Consider the following 20,243-nt stretch of genomic DNA (forward strand, 5'->3'; position numbering starts at 1 on the left):
TTAATTTGTAACTCCCAAGCCTATTTAAATTATATACCTCCAATGCTTAATCCAACCCAGAAAGCATACATTAGGAAGGAAGAGAGTTCACCCACGGTCATGTGGGCACTGCCCATCAGCAGCCCTCCTTTGTACAGGACAGAAAGCACAATCAGGTTCCCGGAGAGCCCCGTCTGTCAAATGAAGAAAATGAAGACACCTCAGGTAGGAGCCAGAAACCTAAATGCAAAAAGCGTAAATATCGCCTATAGTTTCTTTTTTGCATTTAACTATCACAACAAGGTTTTCCCAGAACACTAAGTTTTAATCTGAATTTCAAATAAAAAACTACTTTGGAAAGATCACAATATTGAAGGAAATGATCTCATCAACGTGAAAACCTAGAAGCTAAGTCACCCATCAGATTCCTATTTTACTCAATGGACTCGGTTTGCAAAGGAAAACACAATATTAAGGACTCCCTCCCTAACAACAAGACGAATGCACAGCAAGCATATGCATTTATGTATCTTAATGTGATGCCCTGAGCAAAGGCTAGACAAGAAGTTGGAGTCCTGTCTCTGATCTGCCTTGAGCTTTGTTAGGTACATGGTCTTTGGTAATGCTGCCTCATCTGGGCCTGTTTCCTCTGTGTCCCTAAATCATGACCATTATTGAATCGCCTCTGAAGTTCTTTCCCATTTGAACATGGTATAGATTTCCCGCTCACGGTGATTTTCTAGTTCAGTGTTGTATTTGAGTTCATTGTGATCAATGCGATCATTTCTGTCATACTTTTTTCTTGAAACACACTGAAGTTATTTTGGTTAATCCCCAGCGGGTCTCAAACTGCCTGCATCAGAAGCGACCTGGAGGCCTGTTAAAACAGATCGTTGCTGGGCGCAGCCCCAGAGCATTGGATTTGTAGGCCTGGGGTGCAGCTGAGGGTCTACACTTCTAGACAGTTCCCCGGTGAGGCGGACGTGGCTGGGCTGGGCCATGTTGGGGATCTGCCTGCCCCCACGCGTGTTGGTCTCATCACCCACCGCCGCTTAGTCACATGCAGTGGTTTCCTCTTCTTTCACAAAAATGAACTCTCAGACCTAATCTTGAAGTGGAATAGAATTATTTTCTATTTACGGCAAAGTCAAGGGAATACAAATCTGTTTCAGTCGTAACATCTGTCCTTTGCACTCTTTTCAAAATGATCTACTTACTGCTCCAAAGAAGCCAGCCCGAGCAAACGCCTCTTTCCTTGCTAACTGCATCACGTGGTCCACTTTGCTGGTGTATTTCTCTATTTCTGTTATTTCTTTCCCAAAAGCTCGAACAGTTCTTATATTTCCAATACTTTCCTCAGCTAGCTGGGAGAATAATAAATACATTTCAGGGGAGGAAAGTCACATTTCAAGATTTCTAGAGCAAAGTTAAAATGGGGCTCTCATTCTTAAGACATTAAAAACAGATTACAAAGCAGAGTATATGAACAATTTTATTTTTGGAAACAAATATATTTTTGTTATATTTACACATTTACACACCATATATATGTAGATAGAAAGGCAAACGGGGGCTAATGGATACTGAAATATATATATATTTTTAAAGTTGACTTATTTTGAGAGAGACAGAGAGAGTACGAGCAGGGTAGGGGCAGAGAGAGAGAGAAAGAGAGAGAGAGAGGGAGACAGAGAGAGATTAGATACAGAAAGAATCCCAAGTAGGCTGTGTGTGGTCAGTGCAGAGACCAGCGCGGGGCTCGAACTCACGAAACTGTGAGATTGTGAGTCGAAATCGAGAGTTGGATGCTTAACCGACTGAGCCACCCAGGTGCCCTGTGAAATATATTTTTATACAGAGAAAAAGATAGGTAAAAAGGATAGACTCCAAAAATGTTAATACCATTCATTCTGAGAGGTAGGGTTATATGTGTTATTTTTTTCTCTTGATATTTTCAAGTTCTCAATTACAAACACCCATGTTTTTTGTAACATGAAAATGTACCAGCTATGTTTAGTTTTTAAAAAATGCAATACTGGATAGCACTGCAAAGATTCACTTCTCAATTAACGAAGGACAAAGCATCACCCAGACACTATTTTCAAAATACAATGAGCTTTGCGATCCTATGAGAAACAGTGATGGTAAAGAACTAAAGAGTTCACACAATGTTTAGTCAAGTGGGATCTACTTCAAGGTGTGGGTAGTAATCTAGTCTAGAAGGCAGAGTATTTTAGGTTTCTAGGATTCTAGCCTATTCTAGAAGGATAGAATCTATAGGATTCTAGCCCATAGAAACCCATTCTAGGTTTCTAGCCTTCTTGAGAGCTCCCTTAAGGAAAAGTGAAGTACTTTTTTGAAAAGCAGAAGCACATCTCCTCCAAGCGGAGACCATGTAAGGGAGGGGCTTTTACCTGAGTGGTCTGTGCCAGGGAATCCTGCATAACTTTGGTTAGCTTCTGTAGGTAACGTCCATAAATCACAGCAAGGATGGATATTGGAGGCACCACACTCAAAACAAAAGTGGCCAGTTGAGGTGAGACATAAAACTGTCAAAAACAAAAGCCAAAAGGTGTTAGGTGTTTGTTACATAGAGCAGCAAGACACTTTCATTACCTACTACAGGTGTGTGTGTGTGTGTGTGTGTGTGTGTGTGTGTGTGTGTTTGTGTGTGTGTTATTCAGACACCTTCAAGCTTCATAAAACCCCCTGAGTACTGAGCACACCACACGGGGGTAATACGGACAAAGCTGCTGAAGAAAGGATGGAAATATTTTACCGTCCAGTGCTGGACCACAGCCGGTACAGTGCTGTGTGCACATTAGACCATGCTGTCCCACGAGAGAGGCGGGGGGGAAGGCAGGACAGGAGTGAGGGAAGGAGGCCCGGGCTGCTCCACGCTGGCCAGACCACACCAGGAATTCTGTATTCAAGTCTGGGTCCCCTCTAAGGCACTGAATGACCAGAGCAACGTCGCGCTGAAATGGCCAAGACGGCAAAGACACCACAAAACCCCGTATCAATCGACGATCAGGTGAAAGCAGGACTAACAAGTGGAAGAAGAGTTGGAGCTGTTTCCAGGGCTCAGAGGACCGAAGTCTCGGCAGGAGGGATGTGGACTCAACATAAGAAGTTTCTAGCAACTGGAGCTGCTCAAGGAGGAAATAATCAACTTCTAGAGACATAATATAATGGGGCTCCTGCCAACCCTGCAGTTCGGTGATTGGATTTTCAATGGTACCAGCGTCTCTTCAACAAATGGTTAAAATCCGCCAAATCTCATCTGCACGGGAAATAGTATAGTCGGCATGAGGCTTTCTTAAAACGCTGAGGAAAAGTCGCAGACCGAAACGTAACAGTGATAAACGGATCAGCCAATCGTTCATTCAACAGCCCGTTACTGAACGCCTACAGACAGCTCACACTATTCCAGGCGCCTGGGAGACAGCTGATCCGTGTGGAGTTTTATCAGAGTGACAGCTAGATAGCAGATGGGTAAAAGAGAGAGACACACAGAGGATAACTGCAGGTGTAATAGGGTCTTACGAGGGCAAGTGCCCAAAGGCCCTGAGGCAGGAAGGTGGTTGGCACCTTTGACCACTTATGGACCGATCCACCCTGAGCACACAGGCCGTGCAGTCCAGCAGGTCACCTGCAGGCCATGTGCAGGGGCAGGGATGCAATCAAGGCAGGCCTCACAGTTCCGGGGCCTGAATCCGACAGAGCTCAAGCAAACCAACTGCATGGGGCGTCCTCTGCGGTGGGGCCGGAATAGCCATCAGAATGTCTCGGCACCACCCACCTCTCTCTGCTCGGGTTCCGTGCTTGGTAATAAGTCTTTGAAGCCTAATGCAGGGTCCTGTCACCAAAAAGGAGCATTTGGAAGAGCAGGAACACACATTTTTTTTTTTTTAACGTTTACTCATTTTTGAGAGACAGAGAGAGACAGAGCACGAGTGGGGAAGGGGCAGAGACAGGGAGACACAGACTCTGAAGCAGGCTCCAGGCTCTCAGCTGTCGGCACAGAGCCCGACACGGGGCTCGAACTCACAAACTGCAAGGCCCTGACCTGAGCCGAAGTCGGACACTCAACCGACTGAGCCACCCAGGCGCCCCAGGAACACACATCTTACTGTAGGAAGGAAGATCCCGTAATGTAAACTACTAAACTTGCAGTCTGGTATAGACATTACTAGGTTCTTGTCAGCAGACTTATCAGAGGTCAGGTCCAGGGAGCTTGTGAGAAACTAAGGCTACTTTTGTTCCTCCAGGGCTAAAAACCAGGTCCCAGGTGATGCCAACTCATGAGGCTGAATGTTGGTGCCCCCCCCAAAATTTATATGCTGAAGCCTTAACCCTAGTGTGGCTATATTTGGAGATGGGGCTTCTAAGGAAGTAATTAAAGTGAAATGAGGTCATAAGGGTGGGGCCCTGATGAGATCAGGGTCCTTAAGAAAAGAGACCCCTTGGGGCGCCTGGGTGGCGCAGTCGGTTAAGCGTCCGACATCAGCCAGGTCACGATCTCGCGGTCCGTGAGTTCGAGCCCCGCGTCAGGCTCTGGGCTGATGGCTCGGAGCCTGGAGCCTGTTTCCGATTCTGTGTCTCCCTCTCTCTCTGCCCCTCCCCTGTTCATGCTCTGTCTCTCTCTGTCCCAAAAATAAATAAAAATGTTGAAAAAAAAATTAAAAAAAAAAATAAAATAAAAAAAAAAAAAAAAAGAAAAGAGACCCCTAAGAACCTGCACGCAAGCACTGAGGAAAGGCCATGTGAGCACATGTCAAGATGGCGGCCACCTACAAGCCAAGCCAATAGAAGAGACTCACAACGAACCAACTTGGCCAGCACCTTGACCTTGGACTCCAACCTCTAGAACTGTAAGAAGTAAATCTCTGTCGGTTATGTCACCCGCTCTGTGGTACTTTGTTAAGACAGCCTGAGCAGACTAAGGCCCCTTCTGATTAGCCATCGGACTTATTCTGAACTGTCTGAAACTGTTACAGGAAGAGGTTCCCAACTTTTCCTGAGCCCCAGAACTATCGATATTTAGGAATGATGCGTTAGTGCAGGATGGGTCTTCTTGAGAAAACACGGGATTTCACAGCGGCTTTTCATTTCATAAACCAGATCTTACCGGCTCAGGTTGGCAGTACGTCCTTCTGCTCTGGATTGAGCGCTGCGTGGACGCAAAGAGGACAAAAACCCAAGCTGCTCCACTTGGGAGATGGGATCAATTAGAATCCTCACTCTGGGGATCTAGGACTGCACTGCTCACAATGATAGGGCCACATGGCCACTGATCACTGCAAATGCAGCCAGTGTGACTGAGAAACTGAATCCCTAAATTTTCACTAAAATTTAAACTTAAAAACCAATATTTCATTTCTATTCAGTTATTGGTCAAGTTTAGGTCAAGTTCTGGCATGTCAATCTACCTTTTCAGTGGCAAACGTTATGAAATCTAAATACAGCTGAAATATTTCCAATGAAAATTTAGCATCCGGATTGAGATGCTCCATGAGTATAAAATACACATTGGATTTTGAAATCTTAACACGAAAAAATAATATTAAATATCAGATTAATGATTGTTACAAAAATTACATGTGGAACTGATGCTTTGTTATACTGGATTAAGTAAAATACGTTATTAAAATTAATCTCATCTTGGGGGCATCTGGGTGGCCCAGTCAGTTAAGCATCTGACTTCGGCGCACAGTTTGTGAGCTCGAACCCCACGTCGGGTTCTGCGCGGACAGTGGAAAGTCTGCTTCCGATTCTCTGTCTCCCTCTCTCTCTGCCCCTCACCTGCTTGCTCTCACCCTCGCCCTCTCTTAAGAATAACAAATAAACATTTAAAAAATCATTTCTTTCTGCTTTTTAAAATGTGTCTACTAGAGGGGCGCCTGGGTGGCTCGATCAGTTAAGTGTCAGAGTCTTGACTTCAGCTCGGGTCAGGATCTCACGGTGCGTGAGATCGAGCCCTGTTTTGGGGTCTGCGCTGACAGCACAGAGCCTGCTTGGGATTCTCTCTCCCTCTCTCTCTGCCTCTCCCCTGCTCGCACTCTCTCTCTCTCTCTCTCAAAATAAATAAATAACATTTAAAAATAATAATAAAATGTGGCTACTAGAAAGTTTAAAATGACCTATGTAGTTTGCTTTACATTCTGGTGGCCAGCAGCACAGGTCTGAACAGAAACAGGGTTTGAAGAAATGAGGCAAACAGACGACGGTGCTCAAGCCACCCGGTTAAGGCAGGAAAAGGGGCTGCGGGAGTAGAGAGAGCTCACTTCAGTGGAGTACAGACCCACTCGTGTACAGGATAGAATTTATCGTCTTCCTTACGAAGAGGAAAGGAAACCATCCCTTGGTCTTACCAAGACAGCAATAGCAGCTCTACTGCATTTTTTGGTGTGGGCCGGGGGGAGGCGGGTGGAATGTAACTTACTTACCTTTCCTCTAACACACAGCTTGGCACTCAAAGCGCTCCTTCCACCTGTTGCTTTTTTCAGCAACATTCTTTCACATATTCTTAGAAAACCCAGGCAATAATGCAATCTTTCCTAAATGTTAATGGTGCACGCTCCAGATAAGAAGTCATCCTGGAGAAATGAAGGGTGCAGGAGGCCGCACAGGAGGAAGCAAGCCCCACATCCCCCGTGCCTCTGTGGCAGCACTCCTGGCTAAGTGGCTTACAGGGTGATGAGAACAGCTCAGCTAGAGCTCATCCCCTGACTGAGAGGCCCGGCACAGGCCAAAGCCCTGACCAGAAGGCGCCGGTGCCAGCCAGGCCGACGTACCATCATGCCAATGCCAATGGAAGCCTGGGCCCCGGCCCTGAGCCCATCCGACAGGTTTTCGGTAATTGAGCGCCCCAGGAGTGCGGTGTCCGAGGAGAGGCGGTTAATCAATTCTCCAGTGCGAGTCTTGTCGAAGAAAGCAACCTCCTGCCTCAGAAGAGAGGAGAATAACGAAGCCCTCAACCTATTCACAATGCGCTGACCTGCAAAAGCAAACAAGAACGGCATCAGCTTGGGTCGAGCCAGCTAACAGGCAGCGGCTCGGGCGGCTGTCGTCAACCTCCTCGCAGCACGTCTGGGGCCCTGCGTCCACCTGCCGGCAACAGGCCCCCCTGAGCCCCGGCACGCTGACACGCACACACAGGTAACGAGCACTCTTTCTGCCTCAGGAACCGTGCGGAGACCGTGGATGCGCAGGAGGGGATCCGGGGATAAAACAGAGGATCGCTGATCGCTGAGAGACATTTTAAACAGTACCATTTACAAATGAGGCTTCCTACGCTAACTTCCCCAAAGCTGATTCTGTTCCCCCTTGGCGATCCTTTTCTGTACCGAGCTCGGCAACGGCAAGGGTCGGTTAATCATCCGCAGAGCGTTTTATGAGCTAAGTGGCGGGCAGCCGGCGGAAGAGTCGGGCACCCCGGGCTCTGTGATTTCTGGGGTTGTCACCGGCCTGTTAACAGCCAGGCCTCGTCACGGAAAGGCTGTAAAACACCATCGCCCCAGTGCCCACTGGAGGGGAAACACAAACACGGAGCATGCAGGATTTCCACAGCTCCCTGGAGAAGGCTCAGAACTCCAGCCCCCTGCCCACGGGCCGTGCCTCCCGTAAGACAGGAGGCTTCCCTCCCTTCCACCCACGTACCAGGGGAGCTGAGAAGTGAGCGCCGGATCGAAAAATATTTGTAGCTCCCACGTCTGGCCAGACGTGGGGCTTTGTCCCCGCTGGATGGGACTGTGGGAAAAGAGGAACAGGGGGCCCGGAGCGCACGAAACCCCACGTGAGCCCCAGTGCGAATCCTCTGGAACGCCTCGCTCGGCAAGGTGAGGGCCCTTTTACCTGAAGTCTGCATGAGGTAGACGCGAACAGTGTTTGCAGCAGCACCGCACAGGAACACGCCGCTGAGCGCCAGGCAGAGGCGGGTCAGGGTATAGCTGTAGTCCACGGTGGGGTTTGTGTAAATGACATCGATGATCCTCCCCAGGAAGAAGGGAGCGGACATGGTGATGACACTGGACATGGCCAGAAACCCAACTGCGGCTAGAAAACACAGGAAGTTCTCAGGCCCGGGGGTGCTTCGGCGAGGGGCGGGGCGCCGAATTCACCAAGCGTCTTGCCCGCAGCAGCTGTTCAGAGCGTGCGCTGCTCAGAGCTTGCGCAGAGCAGGTGCTGCGGGTTTCCTTCTTTCAGCTCCCGGACCCTTGACTAAAGGCAAGAACCGAGGAGCTTCCAGGGACAGAGTGAGGAGGGTGACCGAGCATACCCAAGTAGCCAGAGAAGATGACTTTTGCTTTTACCCAGGTTTGATCGTGTCTTCCTTGCCAGGAATATCCAAGAGCTGACTGTGGAAAATCTGAAAATCCGTTCTGGCCTCCCTCCCTGCCGCTTGATCTTGGTGTTTATCTCAGGTGAGATTTTTTCCTACATTCATGCTACACGTGGTTATTCCCTGGCATCTGAACTGTATCTTCGCTTGAAGATCAAGCAACGCAAGTAGATCTCTGAATTATGTATAGAATTTCAAAACTTTAAATAACCTTTTGAAAGCAGTTGCTGTCATCCATGACACATGTGGTACGTTTCCTCTTAATCTTACTGCTTTGGGGAATAAAGCACCAGAGTACTGGCATGATAGGACAATAGATAATAACACAATTGTTCATCCGTCTAAAAAACAGTGGGATAGAGTCTTAACAGAAAGGAAGATACTGAGAAAACCCAACCAGGAACAACACATAAAACAGGTGAGTGCATTCATAATAAGGGAGTGCAAATCTACACTACAAAGGTATTCCAGTTTTCATCTACTGGATTGGCAAAAATCAGAGATCGATAACACACCGTGCTGGAAGAAGCTGTAGGAAAAGGGGCATTTGCACTGTTAGTGGGTGTGCAAAGTGGTACAAATGCAACGGAGAGTGATGCGATCCTATCGGTTAAAATGTGAATGTACATTCCCTTTGATCCAGCAATTCTGCCTCTAAGATTCTAACTTCTGTGTATACTCCCCTAAGTGTATGCAAAACATGTACCCTCACGGATGTTCGTTACAGCATCACTTATACCAGCGGAACATCCACAAATGGGGAACAAGTGAGATCAATAAAGGAGCATTTATTTTCTGAGTGTTACACAGTTATTAAAAAGAATGGGGCAACTCTCTAGGTATTGACGTCACCAAGCTACAATGTTAGTGAAAACAGCCCAGGACCTGGATGTTAACGTTTTCTCGTTGGTTTCGAAGTTTACGTACACACAGGACAACTCCAGGAGAGTAATCAGATGCAGGCAACAAAAGTTCCTTCTTAAGACCAGGGTGACTGGGGGGCAGGGTATGTGCTACTGCGTACTTTTGAGCTTGGTCCTATTAGGAACCCACCTAGTACCACCACCATAAAGTCAATGGCGAGGCTCCTAGATGAACACGGCATGGACGGAACCCCAGGAGATGGGAGCTCTCACACCCTGCAAGTAGCAATTGCTTCTCTTGGTGTTTTGTCTAATGCTAACCACTGCAGTTAAAGGTATTACTTTCACGTAACCTCAATAAAAAGAATATAGATTGTATTATTTACAATACCAAGTGTCCATCCACAGATGAATGGATAGTGTGGTATACGCACGTGCGCGCGCGCATGCGCGCGCGCACACACACACACACACACAGTGGAATATTACTCAGCCATAAAAAAGCATGAGGGCTTGCCATTTCCTCTAATATGGATGGACCGAGTGGGTATTAGGCTGAGTAAGGTAAGTCAGACAAAGAAAGACAAACAGCACGTGACTTCACTTACATTTGGAGCATACAAAAACAAAACAAATGGACAAACAAAATATTTTAGACTCTTAAATACAGAGAACTGGAGATTACCAGAGGAAAGGTGGGAGAGAGTACTAAGAGACAGATACAGGGGTGCCTGGGTGGCTCAGTCGGTTGAGCGTCCGCCTTCGGCTCAGGTCATGATCTCACGGTTCGTGAGTTCGAGCCCCGTGTCGGGCTCTGTGCTGACCGCTCAGAGCCTGGAGCCGGCTTCAGATTCTGTGTCCTCTCTCTCTGCCCCTTCCCCGCTCATACTCTGTCTCTGTCTCTCAAAAATGAATAAATGTTAAACAAAAAATTTAAAAAAAAGAGAGATAGATATAGGAGATGAACTGGAACAAGCTTCCAGGTATAAAATAAATGAGCCAGAGATGCAGAGTACAGTCTGGGGAATACAGTCAATAATACAGTACTAAATGCTGTTTGGTGACAGATGGCGACTACATTTATCGTGGTGGGCACGGAGCAAAGGGCAGAATTGATGATTCAATATATTACACCTGGAACGAATATAACTTTGCACATCAACTAGACTTCAATCAAAAATATTTGTTTAGATTTAAAAAAGAGCAAAGAGCAGACTCAGTGCCAACGGTTAGTTGGCTGGCAGAGCGCTAGGAGAAAGGGGAGGCATTTAGGGAGGGAACATTTCCCACGATGGCTCTCTTCCTTCCTCGAGGCCTCCTGACATCCTGTTCTGGAGAAGACCTTAGCGGACAACCTTCTGACAACCTTTGTTAAAATACAAATACCCAAACACTGCCTGCATCACTCCCTCTTCCTTCTTCTCCTAGCACTTGCCACCTTCTGGCATTCTAAACCAAAAGTGTCACTTGTTTACTGTCTACTCTCCACTAGGACCTGAAAGATTTTTGTCTGTTTCGTTCACTGCTATACTCCCACCGCCTACAGGGACAGAGACACAGGAGAAGTTCAATAAACATCTGCTGGATGAATAAAAAAACTGAACTGGGGCAAAGAAGGCATAAAAGTCTATCACATCAAAGTGCCTCAGCGAGCCTAACTAGGAACGGAATATCTGGTGCCTCCGAAAGTCCACATGGAAATGATTCTTTGCACAGAGCCAGAAAGTTCCTGTGTCTGGCTTCATACCGCACAACCACAGTTTAACTGAATAATGTGAACCTGGTCAAGGGCCGTTTCATTTTGATGCAAGACCTGGGGTCTTGTTTCAAAATGCCACGCTCCTGACGACAAGAGCCCAGAGGGACTGAAAGCCCACCAGGCACAGAGAATGTTTACTCGGGATTCTGCCCAGCACAACCTCAGGGAGCTGGTGTGCTCCGGAGAGAGGCGTCCTGAGGAACGAGGGATTAACCCGAGAGGCCTGTCTGTTTCATCTGTCATCAGTAGCTAGCTAGTCTCTCCAGTCTGCTCTTTCGCTCTGGCAAACGCCTCCACTTTAATTCAAATTGATGATTCCAAATCAGAATCTGGAGTTCGTGAATGAAATGCCCCACGATTTAGATTCTGAACCCTAGTTCTGACACAGTCATAATAACGATTACAAAGAGGAAAGAATTTAGTTGAATCGAAACTCATTCCAGGATATCCCCTTTTTCCTTTTAATTAAAAAAAAAAAAAGATTATCAGCCTGTTTTATTGCCATTTGTGTCCTTCTCCTACAATGCAGGACACAAAAGTAAAATAAAATAGACAAAAGTAAATGAACGTAGACAAAAGTAAAATAAAAGATTTTTTCAGCTTTCAGTTAGATGGATTCTTTTTAATGGACATCTTCCCTACATACCACTGTCTTTGACATTAATGAATAATTTAGATTTGAACCAGAACTATCGTTCCAGATTCCTCCCTAAACCCAACATGCCAAGGACACTGCAACCCTTCTGAAATTCTTCACCTGTTTTCCATGGTTAAGCCTCTTGCCTGATGGGACCCAGCAACTGTTATGTATCTCTTGACAGATTTCTTCAGGTATCTTCCTGAAGGTTATCCTCGTTCTACTGAACCACGGCATCCAAAAAGTGAAATATTCTTCAAAGGGAGGAGGGAAGAAATCCTAAAATGCAGAGTTTACTCATGAAAGCACAGAGGTTTTGGGGTGGGTGGAAGAACCTGTACAGCATGACCCCCAGCTGCTGGACATAGAACCAATCTTTTAGCGACGCATCTGACCATCAGGCCGGTACAGCTATCCCCAGTGTCGTTCCAGGACTAAAGACGAAGCACAAAAATGAGCCCCCACCACGATCTGAAGCCTCTGATAGGCATTATCTCCTTGAATCTTCCCAGCACCCCTCTTATCCTCATTATTTTAGGGGCAACTCCAGCAAAGAGGTGAGCGCGCTTGCCCAAGGTCACCCGGTTCATATAGTACAGAACCCTGTTCTGACACAAAGCCTTCCTCTTCTTCCTACATTCCAAGCAGAGAAATCGGCATGAGCCTGGGGTCGGGGCAGGCCAGGAAGCAGCAGAATGGCTGCAGGACAGAGCTGGAATAGGGACCTCGTGACACAAAGGCAGCCCTGAGAAATAAAGTGGAGAGGCGGGGGGCTCCAGATTGTGAAGCGGAACAGGGAATTTGCAGTGTGGCAGGCTGTCAGAGGGCTTTAGGCGGGCGAGTGCTACAGGCAGCTTTGCATTTTAAATGTCCCGCTCTGGCTGCAGAGTGAAAGGAGACAACTGGAGGCCAGCATGACCGCAGACGGAGACCGCTTACGGTGTGGTGTTCCAGGGTTTCAGGCAAGGGGGCCTGGGGGAACTAGGGTGGGGACAGAGGGGACAAGGAAGGTGACAAGGACTGCAGATGTTTTTAGGAACGAGGCTCCAGAGGACCCGAGAATTGACCGGATTTGGGAAGCGTGTTAGGAGGGTAGGTTCTAAACTGAGACCTAGCTCTGCCGTCTAGCTGTTGGACCTTCAGTGAGTCACTCAACCTCTCTGTGCCTCAGTTTCTTCATCTGTAAAACGGCAATAAAAATAATACCTCTTTCATAGAGATACCACAAGGAGAAAATTCAGTGCATACATGTAAAGCATCTGGTACGGTGCCCGATATCTAGCAAACAATACATAGTAGATAGCACTTCCGTTGTCCCCATCACAAGGAGTCAAGAATGTCTCTGGCTTTGGCAAAGGGGTTCACACAGCAGCCCACTCTCTGAGAGAAGTGGCAGCAGAAAAGGCAGTTTGGGGGAGGAAGGCAACTTTGGGTTTTGGACATGTTGAGTTTTCAGGCATCTGGGAGACATTTCCGTGGATGCAAGGTGGGTACCATGGGGAACAAAGGAGTAGAAGATACTCCAGGTTCGAGGGTGAGGTGAAGACGCCTGGCATCTAAACTGGACAGGGAAGGAAGTGAAGACGCGAGGGGCTGGCGGACCAGCAGGAAGCAGAGCATTTAGGAAACTTCTTAGGTTCACGCAGAACAAAGACCTTCCAGACTGTCAGCACGTGCTGAAGACTGAGGCATCTGGGTCATATTTGCAATTGGGGGGCGGGGGGGCTGCCTTTGCCTCCAGTACTCTCTGCTCAGGGGACATGACGGCCACCCATGTAATTTTATTATTTTTTTAATGTTTATTTATTTTTGAGAGTGAGAGACAGAGAGACAGAGACAGAGCACGAGTGGGGGAGGGGCAGAGAGAGAGGGAGACCCAGAATCCGAAGCAGGTGCTCCAGGCTCCGAGCTGTCGGCACAAAGCCCGACGTGGGGCTCGAACTCACGAACCGCGAGATCACGACCTGAGCTGAAGTCGGACGCTTAACCGACTGAGCCGCCTATGTAATTTTAAATCTTCTAATCGCCACATTAAAAGAGTAAAAGGGAGTGGGTAAGATTAATTTTAACAACACACTTGATCCAATATATCCAAGTTATTAAGCAACATGTAATCTACATAAAAATAATAGCGAACCCTACAATGATACTTCACTTTTTTTTTTCTTCATACCAAGTTCTTTTAAAATCTGGTATGCACTTTCCACTTAAATCAATGCTAACGCGTTTCATAGCACAGCTACAGAACGTTAAGGCGTTCTCTGATATATGGTGTCTCCAGAGCAAACAAACATCCCCCGCTTTCTGGAGCAGTCCCCATTTCAAAGGTGCAGCCTCATGTGCCAGTTAGTACTGTCCTTGTCAGAGCCTCTGTCCTGACTGGGGACTTCAGGGAATAGTCGCTCTCAGCACGGCTCATCCGCTCCTTGTTTACCGTATTCACTGGCTTTATCACTTCATTGTTTTTGGTCACTTCATAAAATATAACTTACACATTCAGCAAAAGCTCCCGGTGGGCATGGGGTTCTCAGAATGGCCCTAATCTCAAAGCACACAGCCCTTATCAGTATTTTAAGCGAGGGGCACCCTCCCAGGTCCTCCACAGAGGCCTCAACTGAACAGTGTGGGTGGAGGGGTGTGGTGTATCTTGCACAGTGTAACCGGGAACCTGCCTGGCAAGGCGTCTCTGTGTGCACCTCCAGGTTGGCACTGTGGTCACGACCCCACAGGACCCCAACGGCCCACACACCTCACTGCTGAGATCAGCTCACGCAGTGCTCCCTGCCCCTAACTCAATGGGACGGTCAGAGCCCTCCACCGCCCCCCTCTATCTGCCAGGCGCAGCAAGGGGCTCTGACAAATGACTTCTTATCCCAGCAGTCCACTAGGGGCTCCTCGGTGAGCTCCTGTATCTTTGAAGACTCCTTCTGGCCGAGGGGATAAGAGGAAGAGTTATCAGTGAGACCGGAGAGCACCGCTGTGGGCCACAGCTGTAGGAAGATGGGCTGCGGATTCCTCTAGCAAGTGGGTAGCAGGGGAGGGGGCACAGGGGCGGGTGAGGGGCTGCAGTGCCTCTAGAAGACCCGGGGGGGAGGGGGGGGGTGTGGGTGACGCTACGACCGCTCTCTGCACACACACATCTGGAAACAGTTCAAATGGCAGACCCTGATTTTACAGTTTCTGACACAAATTACTTAAGATCCAACTTTCCCGGTCACGCACTTCAGGTGGCATACTCAGCAAATTGCTGAAGACAGAGGAAAATGTCGTTAATCAGATGTATGGCTGAATTGTTAAAAAAGGACGTTTGCGTTTGTTTTCCTAAAAACCAGCACGTTAACATTGGAATTCCTTCTCTGCAACTCGGGTTTTTTTTTTTTTTTTTTTTTTTTTGGGGTCTCTTGATTATAACACACACATGCGCGCGCACACACGCACACAGCTCTTTATCTGTAGCATTTCGAAGAGCTGTGCCAACATCTGAGGCTGCCCTTATGATGATAAGTTACAAATTAATGACGACATGACACCCCACTTCCTTTTGATCCCACAAATGCCAACATCCAGATTGGCTTCAATATATCATACACAATGACTTTTAAGGAAACCGTATGTCCTAGTAAGGGTTTTTCATCAGATTTCCTTATAAGGTACAACACGTGCTGATTGTCTGTTTAGAAGAATTAGTGAACCAACCTCAGCCTTTCTCGGATTAAATGTTCACAATTATTCAGCGAGGCAGATCAAAACAGCTCTTCTTTTTTTTTTTTTTTAAATTTTTTAAATGTTTTATTTATTTTTGAGACAGAGAGAGACAGAGCATGAGCAGGAGAGGGTCAGAGAGAGAGGGAGACACAGAATCTGAAGCAGGGTCCAGGCTCTGAGCTGTCAGCACAGAGCCCGACGTGGGGCTTGAACTCACGAACTGTGAGATCATGACCCGAGCTGAAGTCGGACGCTCAACCGACTGAGCCACCCAGGCGCCCCAAACCAGCTCTTCTTATAATAAAAGGCGGTGCAGCTCTTGCTTTACTGCTCCACATACCAGCGTGGTGGGACATGTGGGAACAGAGTAAGAAGGTACAGGGATGATGGGCACGCGAGATGTGGAGCTAGGCTACCCATGGTGCCGAGCCCATGTGGGCACCAGCAAAGCCTGACACCTAAAAAACCTTCTCAGCGCCTAATATCTCAGAAATAAAACAAAACTGGGCACCCGGGTGACTCAGCCGGTTACGTGTCCAACTCTTGGTTCCGGCGCAGGTCGTCTCATGGTTTGTGAGATCCAGCCCCACGTGGGGCTCTGTGCTGACAGCGTGGAGCCTGCTGGGGCTTCTCTCTCTCCCTCGCTCTCTGCCCTTCCCCCACTCCCTCGCACGCTCTCTCTCTCTCTCTCTCTTAATAAATAAATAAACTTTAAAAACCCCTGGTTTTCCTGGCACTCACTCTGAGTTGCATATGGGAATGGCAGACACACCCTGTAGGGTTCAGGGTCTCTACGTTTGGGCCTCAATCTGGGGCTGGTTGTACCATTATTTATTCTTCCACCTCAGGCACTCGGAGCCCCTGCTCTAGGCAGCACACATGCTAAGAACTAGACAGAATTAGACCCAGCGCCATTCTCAAGCAGCTCACAGTCCAGTGGGGTCTTCCGGTCTCAAAATGTTCTTTTAATAGAGTAAAAGATCTTTATTTCCATCAAAATCTACATACAATCAAGTGAGCCATGACATAAATTCTTTCTACCTCAGCGATACCAAGAATTCCCCTAAGCTTCAACAGTAAGAAGAGAAACATTCTCTCCCTATCTGCCCTCCTCCGTAGCACCAACCTGCCCTACATTGCAAATGACTCTCTTGGAAAATCTTTTCTAAAGCAGGGGATTTGCGGCAAAGCGTGTGGGATTCTCACTGTTTCAAGGGCTGCATCTGACAACCTCACAGGCCTCGATCCCAAGCCCTCATCACGGTTGCAGTTTTCTCTCCAGTCATATGATTATTTCATTTATGTTTCTTCCCCACTAAGCTGAAAGCCCTAGGAGGAACAGGAACTGTGTTTCTTTCTGCTCACCCATGCAACCCATGGCCCACCAGACACTGAGGGGGCTCAATAAATATTTATTAAAGAAATGAAGATTTAGGGGAATCTCAGAAACTTTTAAATCTTAAAAGGCCAACATTTCCCGAATTATGGTTAAAAACGAGGAGCTATAGAAAACTGTTCTGAAACATTCATTTTGGGGCGCCTGGATGGCTCAGTCGGCTGAGTGTCTGACTTTGGCTCAGGTCGTGATCCCTCGGTTAGGGGGTTCAGCCCCAAGTCAGGCTCTGTGCAGACAGCAAGAAGCCTGCTTCAGATCTTCTGTCCCCCTCTCTGTCCCTCCCCCGGCTCACGCTCTCTCTCTCAAAAAAAAATACACATTTAAAAACATTCACTTTTATTTCTTTAAAAAATTACTCAATTATGATTTAGTTGGGGTTTGGTCTATAGTTTGCTCAAAGTTTCTGGAGTTTACAGATCACTGATGGTAGGCAGTGTTTGATTTTTTTTGAAGAGCTAGTAACTTCCTGCTTACCATTGAGGGAGGCAAAAAGCACATGAGACAAATCTGAAAGGTTTAGATTGTTTTACTTCACATAGCAAAAAAAAAAAAAATGCTGTTTAATAAACTTGTCTAAGGCAAAAAATGTTTTTAAGTAGTATCAGTGTATAATACAAAATAGGTGTATTTTTGGCTAGAATAAATTTTACAATGAAGGGGGGGGGGGAGGGACGCGGCCCGTTCTGAGAATACTGGCAATGCCAAAGCAGAACAGACCCAAAGGTTCCAATAATGAAATACTGCTCCACTCGTATCATGTGTCAAGCTGGGAAACATAAAACACAACTCGGCCAACCTGAACGCTCGACAGTGCTACCGGGAGGTGAGCGCTCCACCCAGCCCTTCTTGGTGGAGATCCCCAGGTAAGAAGCCAGCCCGTCCCTACACCCAGTGTTACAAGTGGCCCCGGGTCTCTCTGCGGCCCCCGCGGTGTCCCCTCTCGGCGGTCGCGGGACCACGCGCTTTGTAAGGGGTGCTGACCAGCGTTGGGAAGAGAACGGACGGAGAAAAAGCCCTACCTGCCAGCCTCCCGCGCTCCGGATACGCCAGCCCCAGAAGTTTCCGGGCATCCGAACGCCTGGCCGCCGGGGAGCGCATTCGCGAGTCGTCTCCGGGAGTCGCCGCGGCCGCAGGCAAAGCCGGCCCGCGCTGCCTGGCCTCGTCCCCGACCCGGGCGGCCACTGCTGGGCCGCCCGGGAGCCCGGCGCGCGGGAGCCGCGCAGCGCCGGGCCCGGCGAGCCCCCAGCACCTGCAGGCGCCGGGGGGCCGCGCCCACAGCCCCAGGAGCCGCGCGAGGCCTGCTCCGCCCCCGGGGCCGCGGGGACCCCCGCCCGGGTAGCCGCTAGTCCAGCGGCGCGGGCCTCGCGCGGCTCCGGCATCCCCGAGGAGCCGCGGCCCCGCGCCCCAAGGCCGCGCCGGCCAAAGGCCCGTCACCTGCGGCCGGGGCCCCGGGACACGGGCGCCCGGGGCCCACGTTCTGGCGGCCGGGCTTCGCCACACGAGCAGCCGCAGCGGCCAAGCAGGGGGGCCGTGCATGGCGCCGCGTCCGCCCCGTGCGCCTCAGCCTGCCCGGCCCGGCGCGCACAGAGGCCGAGGACCCTCCCGGCCCGGCCGAGCAGAGGGCGTGAACGCGGCGCCGCCCGCAGCCCCGCCCGTTGTCACCCGCCGTCACCCTTCTCCTCGGGCCCCCGGCCCCCGCGCACGCCCCGGGTCGCGCCCGCCCCATGCCCGTCCTAGCCGCGGCCCTCCGCCCGCACGGGTCCCCGCCCCCGAGGGCGGCGACCCGGGCGCCGCACCACACCCCCTCCAAGGAGCCCCCTCCCGCCTCGGGGGTCCTTCCCCGCAGCGCCCCCCACCGGGCTGCCGAGCGCGGGGCGCGGAGCCGGCGGCGCCAAAGACGGGGCTGAAGAAAGCGTCGGGCGCTGCTGCGCCTGCGCACTATCGTGCGGGGAGCTTTTTCGCGCTTCTCAGTCCCTTCCCGTAAAAACCTGCGAGCCCTTTCTCACGCCGGACGACTCGGCGGAGCGCGCAGACCGGATCACACGATGACCGGTGAAGGGATGCGGCGGCCCGACAGCGAGCTGGTCTGGGCTCGGGGAGGGTCCGCGGCCCCGGCGACCCTGGCTGGGGCCGGTCCTGTCACCCTACGTCCCAGGGCCGAGCACGGACTGAGACGCAGAACGTTGCTGGAGAGGACACCGCCGCGGGTCAGCGCGGTTATGGAAGGCGTGGTGGTTGGAGGAGGTGGTTGGCGAGCCGTGAAATTGGATAACTTTGAGGAAAGGAAGAGATCATTTCCTAACCTGAGCCGAAGTGCAAAAACACATGGTCGAGACACCCCGGCTGCTGAGAGTGCAGAAGACCGATCTAAATGCAATGTAGTATTTTAATGCACGTGCAAGGAAAGCCAGAGGAGAGGATCTTAAAACCCACCGGGACGCAAGGAGACTTCAAGGTGCAGGCATCTGGACGCTGGGGGATTAGGGATGGGACCAGCCTGATTCTCTAACATGTATGAGGCGTGGCTGAAGAAGGTGGATTGAGTTTTTGTTGACTCGTAATTTTACAAAGCCGATACGAGGGGTAAGGCTAGTGAGAGACACGTGCTTCAATCGCAAAATGTATGGATTCGAGAAAAAAAAACACCCTAAACCCCCATAATCAAGATAAATATTTTAAAGCAATATTTTTTAAAATCAAAACTAATGCAAAAAAATCCATCATGAGCAACGTATCAAAATTTCAAATGCATTTCTGCATTTGCACAATCCTGCCTCTCTCCTCCCACCTTAATCCCATTCCTAAAAACCTTATTTACAAAATTAGGCAGTTAGCAGCTGGCCTACTTTGCCAATTATTCTTTCTATTTTTTTTTTAAATTTTTTTTTTCAACGTTTATTTATTTTTGGGACAGAGAGAGACAGAGCATGAACGGGGGAGGGGCAGAGAGAGAGGGAGACACAGAATCGGAAACAGGCTCCAGGCTCCGAGCCATCAGCCCAGAGCCTGAAGCGGGGCTCGAACTCCCGGACCGCGAGATCGTGACCTGGCTGAAGTCGGACGCTTAACCGACTGCGCCACCCAGGCGCCCCTATTCTTTCTATTTTTGCATGAAAGTGTTATTTATCTTGATTACGGACACTTTTTAGGCCCCTTTAAGTTTCACCCCCAGGAGAGTGCCTCACTTACCTCACCCTACTTGGGGCCCTGGTAGGTAAGGAGTGTAGGACTTTTGAGAGGAAGTACTGATCATAGAAAGGTGGTGTGGAATTAAATAGTGCTTCAAATGCCCTGATGAGCAGGAAGTGAGCAGGAAGCATGCCTTCCTCTAAATTCCAACCTCTTAGACCGAGGGGAGCATGGAATCCCCACCCAAGTTAACCATGACTTAGGTTAGCCTCTCATCGGTGTCTAAATTCTAGGATGCAGGGTATAGTATAAAACAGAAAAGCAAGAAAAGCCTGTGCATTAATCCTGAGACAACAAACAAAAGTCCAAATCCTGACCAATGACAGAAAGGGCTCTTGGTAGAGGTGTGGTTGAACCAAGCAGTAAAATCT

The 20,243-nt window shown here is 49.1% G+C and overlaps 1 protein-coding gene across 1 annotated transcript in view; it reads right to left on the reverse strand.

Annotated features, from left to right (window-relative positions):
• Nucleotides 1-18,344, reverse strand: part of ABCB10 (ATP binding cassette subfamily B member 10) — a 33,561-nt gene extending 15,217 nt beyond the window's left edge. Inside the window, exons 1-6 of the mRNA XM_030334444.1 lie at nucleotides 17,703-18,344; nucleotides 7,837-8,037; nucleotides 6,777-6,979; nucleotides 2,394-2,528; nucleotides 1,197-1,343; nucleotides 38-173 (exon numbers count right to left, since the gene is read on the reverse strand). Coding sequence (XP_030190304.1) covers nucleotides 38-173; nucleotides 1,197-1,343; nucleotides 2,394-2,528; nucleotides 6,777-6,979; nucleotides 7,837-8,037; nucleotides 17,703-18,219 — 1,339 coding nt within the window. The 5' untranslated portion in view covers nucleotides 18,220-18,344. The remainder of the gene's footprint in view (nucleotides 1-37; nucleotides 174-1,196; nucleotides 1,344-2,393; nucleotides 2,529-6,776; nucleotides 6,980-7,836; nucleotides 8,038-17,702) is intronic.
• Nucleotides 18,345-20,243: the final 1,899 nt, after the last annotated feature.

Source organism: Lynx canadensis, chromosome D2, assembly GCF_007474595.2.
Source record: "Lynx canadensis isolate LIC74 chromosome D2, mLynCan4.pri.v2, whole genome shotgun sequence".
In the NCBI taxonomy this organism is placed as follows: Eukaryota; Metazoa; Chordata; class Mammalia; order Carnivora; family Felidae; genus Lynx; species Lynx canadensis.